General features: G+C 33.2%; 1 protein-coding gene across 1 annotated transcript in view; it reads right to left on the bottom strand.

The window, feature by feature from the left end:
• Positions 1-36: 36 nt before the first annotated feature.
• The window catches only part of LOC113513572 (serine-rich adhesin for platelets), a 33,895-nt gene continuing 22,775 nt past the window's right edge, over positions 37-11,156 (bottom strand). Inside the window, exons 2-6 of the mRNA XM_052903412.1 lie at positions 8,723-8,877; positions 6,956-7,128; positions 5,097-5,803; positions 554-5,027; positions 37-475 (exon numbers count right to left, since the gene is read on the bottom strand). Of these exons, the coding sequence (XP_052759372.1) occupies positions 203-475; positions 554-5,027; positions 5,097-5,803; positions 6,956-7,128; positions 8,723-8,804 (5,709 nt within the window). The 5' untranslated portion in view covers positions 8,805-8,877 and the 3' untranslated portion in view covers positions 37-202. The remainder of the gene's footprint in view (positions 476-553; positions 5,028-5,096; positions 5,804-6,955; positions 7,129-8,722; positions 8,878-11,156) is intronic.

Raw genomic sequence — 11,156 nt, 5'->3', positions numbered from 1 at the left:
TTTAATGAGATTCTTTAAAATCTTTTTCTCTATTATGGGTTCTAAAATGATAAGTTTTTGTATTTTAATAAATTACCCATAATCCATTATATTAGATTATACACTAAAGAAAATACTTATAAAATTATTGTATTGACTCAAATCGAGTAAATCAAGTTTCACGGGTCAATATTGCACATGTAAAATAGCATTTTTTTTTTCTTCAAATTGCAATGTTTCTTCTCTCATATGGAATTTCCCATCTATTATTCCAATCATTTGAAGAAGACTTGCAATCCTTTAAATTGGCCTTCTTCTCACATCTTTTACTAATAGTCCAATAATAATATCCTTCAGGACACTGATGCACGTATCCTCTCAATTTACCTGTTTTCATTATTTGACATTTAAGAAAAGCTGGTGAACATTCTATGTTTTTCTCAAATGAATAATAGCCAATATTAGGACATGATAATTTTCCTCTGCTAGCTATAATCTGTAAAAAGAAAAAGTATAAAAATTACACCTTTCATTGACAAAAACATATAACATAATTAGAATAGTTTATCCTTACCGGTTCTTTATAATAAAAGTTTAAACGTTTTATTCTTCGTTGTTGAGCTATTTCTCCGTCACATTTATCATCAGTCTTATTTTCTTCGATACACTGTATTTGATTTTCGTCATAAATAGTATTGTTCGGACAAGTAAATACAGCAATTTTTAATTCATGTGTGTCGTCGTCTTCGGTGCATTGGTAAAACATATTACAGTACTTAGGATGTCTTTTGAATGATGTTGGACAAACATATAAGTACTGATCATCGTCAGTTTCGGGGCATTTATTTGGAGAACTTGAGGTTTCTTCCGTTGTTGAACTTTCATTAGTACTGCTATCTGTTTGCTCTGTAGTAGTAGATTGTTGTTCAAAAGTTGTCTGTTCTGTACTTACTGCATTATCCGTAGTAGTTGATTCTGTTGTACTAGATTGTTGTGTTGTTGTATCTTCTGTATTCATTATTTGTTGGGAAGTACTTTCTTGGATTGTGGTAAGTTCGGTAGTAGTCTGTTCGCTAGTTGTAGATTGATCAGTTGTTCCTTCATTTGTAGATGTCGTTTGTTCTGATATAGTTGTCTCTTGAGTTGTTGTATATTCTGTTGTGGTTGTTTGTTGGGACGTCATTTGGTCAGTAGTAGTAGACTGTTGAGTTGTTGTTTGTTCAGTTGTTGTTAATTGTTGGGATGTTGTTTGATCGGTAGTAGACTGCTGAGTTGTTGTTTTTTCAGTTGTTGTTTGTTCAGTTGTTTCTTGTTCAGTTGTGGTTGATTGTTTAGATGTTGTTTGATCTGTAGTAGTTGATTCCTGAGTTGTTACATCTACTGTAGTTGACTTTTGAGTTGTTATTTTTTCTGTTGTTGTAGATTGTAGAGTAGTTTGCTCACTGCTAGAAATAGAGGAGTCGCTTGTCATTTCTTCACTACTAGTAGATAATTCTGTCGTATGATCTGTTGTGAACACTTGCGTAGACTCTTCTACGTTTGTTGTAGTAACTTCTTTTTGTGTAGTTGATTCTCCACTATTTTCACTTTGTGACTGTAGTCCATTACAAATGCGTGGAGGGTATACTGATTCTTCGTAATTACATGTTTCAAGTTGAGGATCCCATATTGTACCATCACCACAATCAAAATGGTACACTGAAAAACGCTTTCCATCTCCATCCCAGTCAACACATCTATAAAACTTCTTACAATCATTGGGGTTGGCATAATATCCAGCTTTTTCACAAGTAATATTTTGATTTATAGGTGATTTAGTAGAACTTTCCTGTGTGCAGTTGGAATTATTTTGTTGTGGACTTTCCGAAGTACTTGTGCTTGTGCTTTGGGATGATAATGTAGAAGATGACATGCTATTAGATGAATCAGTTGTTGAAGTATTATTTTCTTTTTCTTTGCAAGAAGGATTTGTTACATCTTGGGGATGATTACAAGTTAATATGTCCTGATCCCATACAGTGCCTTCACCACAAGTGTAATCGTATTTCGTGTATCCACCTTTTTCATTTTCAACACATCTATAAAACTTTGAACAATCTTGAGAATCACCGAAGTAGCCATCTGTTTCACATTTGTCCTTATTACTTGGTTTAGAACTTTCTGTAGTATTATTGTAATTTGTGTTTTCTGTAGTTTGAGATGAATCTTCATCCATCATTGGTTTATCTTGAGAAGGACCTTGATTTGAATTTTTACAACTTTTAACCTCCTGTATATGATTACAAGTCTGAAGATCTGAATCCCATGCAGTACCTTCTCCACATTTAAAATCATATCTTATATAGCCACCATTTCCGTTATCAACGCATCGGTAAAAATATTTACAATCATTTTTATTTGAATAAAAGCCTTCAGATGAACAATTTCCACTATCAGATAGTGATCCATTGGAATCATTATATGAATATTCGTCGTCTTGTTTGTCTGGTTTATACGCAGAGTTAGATTTTTCCGTTGTTGTTAACTGTTGTATACCATCCACGTATGTTGTTTGCTTTGTTGTTGTGGTTTGTTTATTACTGGAGATACAATTTTCAGAATCTTCATCATGATCACAAGCTTGTATATCTTGGACCCAAACTGTACCTTCAGCACAAGAAAACTCGTATTTAGTATAGCCTCCTCTGCCATTATCTACACAACGATAAAATTTCTTACAATTTGTAGAATCTCCAAAGAAACCTTCTGACATACATTGATCATTTTGATTACCAGGGGAGGAGTCTAGTTCTATATTTTCTGTAGACTGACTATGTTCAAAAGGTCTGGAAGTAGTATCAGTATTGTAATTACTTTCTGTTGAAGGTTTGTTGCTTTGTGTCGATTCAGCGACATCCTTATTTGAACATGTGTAGTTTGATAATTCATGGTTACATGATTGTATTTTTTGATCCCACATAGTTCCTTCTCCACACGAAAAATCATATTTGTTATAACCACCTTTGCCGTCATTTACACATCGATAAAACATTTTACAGTTATTAGAATTACTGTAAAATCCTTCAGCTTTACATATATTAGTAATTGTTTCTGAAGGATAACCCTGTTGCATACTTTCGGTCATAATATTTTCTGTAGATGTAGAATTTATTATATTGTTTTCTATATTCACTTCGTTATTATTAAATATACTGGAATCGTTACCATTTGTATTACAACCACTATTTTGTGAGTCATGATTACAAGCCTGTATTTTACTATCCCAAATAGTACCATCACCACAGGTAAACTCATATTTAATATATCCTCCACTTCCATTATCTACACACCTGTAGAATATTTTACAGTTATTTTCGTCACCGATAAAACCTTCTTGAGAACACACATTAGGTGAGTTTGGCTTTATGGTAGTTGTTGTTGTTGTTTCTAATTGTGGAGAATTTAAGTCGTTTTGCATTTCTATACTTTCCGTTACTATTTTCTCCGAGGAAGTTTCTAAATTTTCAGTAGTAATATCAATTTTACAAGAACTTTTATGGTTACAATTATTTATTGCAGGATCCCATACAGTGCCTTCTCCGCAAGTAAATTCATATTTAATATATCCTCCATTATTGTTATCAACACATCTATAAAACTTTTTACAATCATTGGAATCACCAAAAAATCCTTCTTTTGAACAGGTGTCATTATTAGATTTGATGGGCTTACGAGTTGTAGTATATTGAATATTTTCTGTTGTTTTATCGGATATATTATCATTATATATAGGATAACTATTATTTATTTCTTCCTCATTTAAAGGCTTTGGCTTTGCAGTAGTATGTGGAATATTCTCAGTTTTTCCACAACTTTCTACTGCCCAAGCATGATTACATGCTTCTATATTAGAATCCCATACAGTACCCTCCCCACATGTAAAATCATAACGTATATAATTTCCATTGCCATCATCTACACATCTATAGAACTTTTTACAGTCATTTTTGTCGCTCATAAATCCATTAGATGAACATTCATTTCCGTTAGTCGTAGGTTGTTCTGAAGTTATAATTGTAGTAATAGACGTTGAAGATATAGGTTTGTTGTTTTGAGATTCATAACCTACATCGTAGTAATCAGTATTATGTTGATTAGGTGAAGTTGAATGAATATGTGATATAGATGTTATAGAATCCATTGCTGTTGTTGTTTCTACTTTATTTATGTTATTTATATCACTTCCACCACATTTCTCAACTGCCCAACCATGATTGCATGCTTCGATTTTCGAATCCCATACAGTACCTTGTCCGCAAGAGAACTCATAACGTATATATCCTCCTTGGCCATTATCTACACATCTATAGAACTTTTTGCAATCATTTTCATCTCCAATAAATCCACTAGCTATACAATTATTACCTATATTATTGTTAGTTGTTGTAGATGTCGACGTAAAATATGTAAAATTATTCGTCTCCGATGAACTAGGGTAAAGATGCTGACTACCATATCCTATATTTTCAACTTCATTTGTTATTAATTCTGTAGGTGAAATAGAAGTCTGTGAAAATTTTGTAGTGCGTTCAGTAGTGGTACTTTCTTTCAGTGTACTTTTTGTGTTTTCAAATATTGTTGTATAATTTACATTATTTTCTGTACTCATGTTTTCTAAAGAAACTTTACTTCCACATTCTTCAACTGCCCATGCATGATTACAACCTTCTATCTTAGGATCCCATACAGTTCCTTCACCACACGAAAACTCGTGTTTTGAATAACTCCCTTTTCCATTATCAATGCATCTATAAAATTTTGTACAATCATTACGATCTCCTATAAATCCGGTTTTAGTACATTCCTGGGAAGTGGATATGCTAGTGACTTTAGTTTTCATTGTTGCATAATCCTGATAACCATTTTGCAGGAAAGATAAAGTAGTATGTTTGGATTGATTTGTGTCGACTTTTTGGATAGTCTTTTTTGCTTTACTTATTACAGGTGTTACAGGAGTTGATTTTACTGGTTGAAATTTGCTTATATTTGAATTAACTGTTTCTGTCACTCTTAAACCAAAATTGTTACTATTATTTTTTTCTATAATATTTTGTTCATTTTTTATCTTTTCATATGGCGTATTAAATATGTAATTTATATCGTTGAAATTTTTATCAGAATTTCCACGTCCACATCGTCGCCTCTTAACAGCCCATGCATGATTACAAGCTTGTATATCATCATCCCAAATAGTAGACTCACTACATAAAAATTCATATTTTATAAATCCGCCTCTTAAATTATTTACACATCTATAAAATTTTCGACAGTTTTCACTATCACCAATAAATCCAGTAGAATTGCATATCTGATTATTTTGTAATTTTGGCGGTTGAGTTATTAATGTAGGTCTATGATTTTTAGTACTAAAATGAGGATATAGTGTAGATATTTCCATATAATGCTTGGTTGAATTCCTTCTATTTGTTAGTATCTTTTGACTTTTTGTAGTATAAATCTTTGAGGCTGCGGTAGTATGTGAATATAAATTATTATGCTTTGTCGATACTATTGATGGATATTTTGTAGTAGATAATTTTATAGGTACAAAGTTTTTGGTAGTCAATAAAACAGAAATGGTATCATCTTTAATTCTCTCTGTATATATAGGTTGTTTAGTACTAATCGGGGAAGGGACTTCCTGATGTATATCATCAATTTCATTTTCAAATGTCGGTGCAGTTGTTAAAATGGCTTTACCTCCACATTGACTTCGCTTTGTATTTTGAGGATGATTACATATTTCTGTATCTGGATCATATACAGTTCCCGGTGCACATTGAAACTGAAACGTAAAATTGATCATCCTCAATAACTAATAATTTAATATTACAACGAAATACAATATTAATGTCCTTAATACATGTTAACCGTCTGTTTTTATCTATTGCTATGTAAATCTACTTAATGATACAAATAAACGAATATGTATCCATGGTACTGCTCATGTCTATAGGCGACGGTTACCACTTTCCATAAGGTGGGCCGTCAGCTTGTTTGCCATTCTAATTTGTATTAAAAAAAACTAAGTTGAAAATGAATTGAAAGTTTCTATATCAATACTTAGATTTTCTTTTCCATATGTTTTCTAAAGGTTATATTAAGTGAAATAAGTTAAAAAGATACATCTCTACCATTTTTGTATTCTTATACTTGTATTATTTTGGTATTTGCTCTTGCAAATAATAGGTAAGTAACATTATAAAAACCACTTCACACGATAAAATTTCTGGTAGTAATGGACCCAGCATGGGAGTAAATCCTATGAATTATCAGAATAACATACACAATTGTCAAAATTGCAACAGAATTGACGACATAATGTCAAATACTCTTGAACTAAAAACCTCTTTTTTTAAAAGTTATTTAAAAAGCTGTATTTTACTTCTCGTACGAGAGTGGCACCCTCTAGTGCCAAAAGTTTCAAGCGGTCTTCGATATATGTAAAAATCTCTAACGTGACTTGTAACACGATGGCTTTATGTATTTTCCGTTTTTGTTTCCGTCCGAAGAAAAAACCAGTGGCTGCCATTTTTTAAATGATCCAAATTTAAATTAAAAATTTAGAGTTTTGTGCTAGTATTCGATTTTGAAACCCTCAAACAATAAACAAGCGTTATTTGGTTGGATTTTGATCAATATAATAAATACAACGGTTATCTGTAGTTTTATTAATCGAAATACAAAATGCTGAATTTTTCTGCAAGCTATTAACTTATTTTAAAGGTCATCAAGGTCACATTCCTGTCATATTCAGTATAAGTATCATGATAAATAATCATCAGTAACCTGTACAGTTCATAGAACTTGAGAATTAAAAATACTAGGTAAATATATTTAAATTAATTTTAGAAAGAAAATTAATTCCTCTTGTCATTTTTGCTATATTAGTTAAACATTATTACATACTCGTATTTAAATATCTTTTGCTACTCACCCGAAATACTGTATATTTGCCCCTTCCAGCTTCCAAGCAACGGTAAAAAACTGTGCAATCGGACGGGTCAGCCTGAAAACCCTCTTTATGACACGCTACTAACTCGGGTTTTATCCTAGGATAGAGCTTCACCACTCGTCTATTAGATCGTGGTTCACGAAACTCTTCAGTTACTGAAATATACAAATATAAACATGATTTAATATAAAAAAAAATGCATATGAAACCGTCTTGTACTATAGTTATAGGATACTGGTACCTTTTTTATAAATTCTTTTGAATTATTTACATCATATTACTAATATAATATAATATACTATTCAAAACAAAATACAGACCACTTGTTTATTTTGCTATCTGAGCTGATTTATTAATTTTGAAGCATAGTAAAGTAGCTAATTCCTTAATGTCGTATTACTTTATATGTTTTTAAATATTTTTAAGAGTAGCTGGCATAATTGTTAAAGCAGATAGCATTTGTTTGTTTTATAATTACTTCCACACATTTCGAGATACAATTTATTTTATTAATCCTAAAGGTTCTGTGGTAAATATTTAAACTATTGTGTGAATTAACATTTCGAAAAAAAATCGAGGATTTGGAGACGAATTCCATATGAATTATAAACAGCAACTTAGACCGTTAACATTAGTCTAAAAAGGCTATTCGTAACGTTTTGTAGCTCTGATAAGTAATCTAGAAAAATAAAAAAATAGAGAGTATACAGAAGACGGAAATCAGGCAAAGTTGGCAACCAGTGTACAAGAAGCGATTAATGCTTTACAAATCGCAAATCCGGCCCCATATGGAGTATTGCTGTCACTTATGGGCGGGAGCACCTAGATACCAGCTTGAACCCTTCGACTCAGTGCAACGACGAGCTATGAGAATTGTCGATGATCCCATGCTTGCAAACGGTATTGAACCCTTAAGTCTTAGGAGAGATTTTGCCTCACTCTGCGTGTTCTACCGCTTATACAACGGATTGTGCTCAGAGGAATTATTCAATATGATGCCTACGGCCACTTTCTATCATCGTACGGCTCGCCATCGACAGGGAGTTCACCCTCATACCTTACAGCCTAAATGGTCGCGTACAACGCAGTTTCAGAGATGCTTTCTCCCACGAACGCTCTGGTTATGGAATGAGCTCCCTGTCGAGGTTTTCCCGAGAGACTACAGCATGGGGTTCTTCAAAAGGGGGTAAAGAGGTTTCTTCAGGGTCGGCAACGCGCGCGTAATACCTCTGGTATTGCAGGCGTTCATAGGCTACGGTAACCGCTTACCATCAGGTGGGCCGTATGCTTGTTTGCCACCTCAGTGGTATAAAAAAAAAAAAAAGAAGACTGCTATCTACGCTTAATTGCGCGCAAAAAGTGCCTCATCGTCGCCGGATTTTTACAAAGTCAGATTACGGAAACTCGCATTAGTAACCAAGCTGTCAGGTACCAGTTATCCAAAGATCAATCCTCCAGAAGACGCATAGTATAGACTCTCTAGACAAGTGGTCGTCATGCAAAACTATTGCTCCAAATCTTTGATGCCTCAACAGCAAAAAAAGTCATCAGAGCCTAGTTCGTCCGACGCCGGTACCTCCCTTGAACCTCAGCAACTCTAGACACTAGAGTCTATTCTAAATGGAGAGTCACCAGTATTTTAAGAAGTTCTGTTAGGAGTAAAGATAACTAGTTTCTTACAGATAAACCACAGAAAATGAATAGAAGTAGGTATCAATAATCTTAAATAAATAAATATGTCAAACTTACCATTATTATTGTCTTTGCTTCCTTCGGTAGCCAATAAAATAAACAAAAAGAGCAAACAATGGCTTATAGTATGCAATTCCATATTTAATAAACTCTATTTCTGATTTAGAAATACTTCTATAATATACACATTGTTCCGCCCTCGCTCCCTGTACCTGTAACAAATTTATTTAATGAAGTAAACTGGTTTATGTAATCTATAAATAATATGTAACATTTTAATTAGTACCTCTACATATGTTTTATTTGGATCGACATAAAAATGTATATATTTTTATACTACTATGGTGGCAAACAAGCATACAGCCCGTCTGATGGTAAACGGAGTTACTGTAGCCTTAAGGTGCCTGTGTAACATCAGGGATATCCCTGATGTTACACAGGCACCACGCACGCGTTGCCGACCCTTAAAAACCTTAACACGCCCTTTTGAAGAACCCGATGTACTATATATGTACATAATAGTGTGGTAAATGAGGTCAAGATCGTGTAAGCAAACAAAATAAGCCTATTTGGAAACTACGATCTTGGCAAAGATAGACAACAAAGCTGTACAATGCGACGTGATAAGATTATCTAGATAACGCTCAATACAGGCAAAGCAAATTCATTAGGCAAAAGTAACACTTCGTGTAGTGACTGAGTAAGAATGCAGATATGACCACTCCCAGGTTGTCATAAAAGAAGAATACTCGTAGAATCAATACAATATATGTACGTATATAGTCGTATGCAGAAGATCAGGTAGACCTCCATGTGGTGCCCATGAAAACCATCGTGCTGAATTCCAGGTATATTCATCACGATGGGCTAACTGACCTGTCATTTTGTTCTCACCTATCATCCCTCACTAGTTCCACGCAAGCGTATACTGTTAGCGCAGGCGAGGTTACCATTTCATTATCATCTTTAAAAAAAATATATCATCACCGCTTTTGGTTTTTTACCAATTAATGCTTACCGTCCTAACGATAGCCGTTTGTACAGAAAATTACTTTTGTATATAGTGCAGCACAATACATTAAACAATAAATTAATTTAATGCCATGAATGTAGTGTAGGTCAAGAGCAGCTTTGGTCAATGTTATTGGCCTCAATTGGCCTTCATAATTACGTAAGTGAAAACGTTTTTGTTCACGTTTATCGTAATACTAGCAAGTATTACTGACTTCACACGGGTAAATTGGTAAGTTCTCTATTTTTTTAACAATATATAGCCTATGTTACTCACTACTAACGTAGCTTTTTATCAGTGAAAGAATTTTTAAAATATATCAGGTACTTTTAAGTTTATCCATCACAAACAAAAAAATATTTCTTATAATAATTTTATTATAATAATAAGTTTATATTTATATGATATAGCAACCATAATTATTATGTTCCTCCTTACATTTTAATACTGCTATGGATACTTCGAAAAATATAGGTTCATATTCAAGAACTATTTTACCATAAGTTATGGAACTAAAAATATAGTTACGAGGCAGATGCACCGATGATATCGGGCTGCTTACTTTATTTATAGGTCTGTCTTAACACCATTTTTAAAACCATTGCATGCTGCTATATAACTCAAATGGGTACTGGTCTGAGCTTGTTATTTTGTTACTAAGAATAGACTTCCATAAATAATGGGAACAGAAAATTCTCTTTGCTTGTTATTCGTTCCACTTACTATATAGGTACGTACATTCTTTTTAATTTAAATTAGTCTATATTATGAAATATGACAAATATTTTAAAAGTGTGTAAGCAACTGTTGTTTCTGTTGTACAAGCAAAACTTGTATCTAAAAATAAAAGCCGTTATAATCGATTCTGTTATTTGTAGTCTCAGTTAAATTATTAGTATACTGTACCAAGCGTTGCTTCTGCTGGTTAAGCATTACTACAAGCAAAACTGGGAGAAAGGGATTGTTAGTAATGGTGTCTAACAGCCAGATCATTAGCAATATACCCTTTCAGGTTAACCATCGGAATCGGAATCTTTCAGGAAACCATCGTGGTTAATACTAATAGAATTCATCACAATGGGTTAACTGACCTATTTTCTTCCTCACCTCTCTTATCTCACCTTTCATCTCTCACTGGTACCCCGCCAACATATACCGATAGCGCAGGCGTGGTTACCACTCCATTTTCTTCCATGAAAAAAAAAAACTGGCAGAACTCCCCTTATAGGGAAAGCCTATGTTCAGCAGTGAACAGTTAATGGCCGATATAATAATAAAACATTGATTTTTTACTTCTTCATAATTAGGTATCATCTTAGTATACAGAGTATAATAAAATTGCGACTAGACGATATTTGCACATGGCAAATTTTTGAGAAAAATTAATATACACAATAGGGCTCTTAATAAGAGCAACAGAAACCAAAACAATATTTTTTATAAATTTTGTCTATCTGTCTGTATGTTGTTCCGGAATCA

This window comes from Galleria mellonella, unplaced genomic scaffold (genome assembly GCF_026898425.1).
Source record: "Galleria mellonella isolate WM207_F2 unplaced genomic scaffold, CSIRO_AGI_GalMel_v1 utg139, whole genome shotgun sequence".
NCBI lineage: Eukaryota > Metazoa > Arthropoda > Insecta > Lepidoptera > Pyralidae > Galleria > Galleria mellonella.
This window is presented reverse-complemented; position numbering and strand designations above follow the sequence as displayed.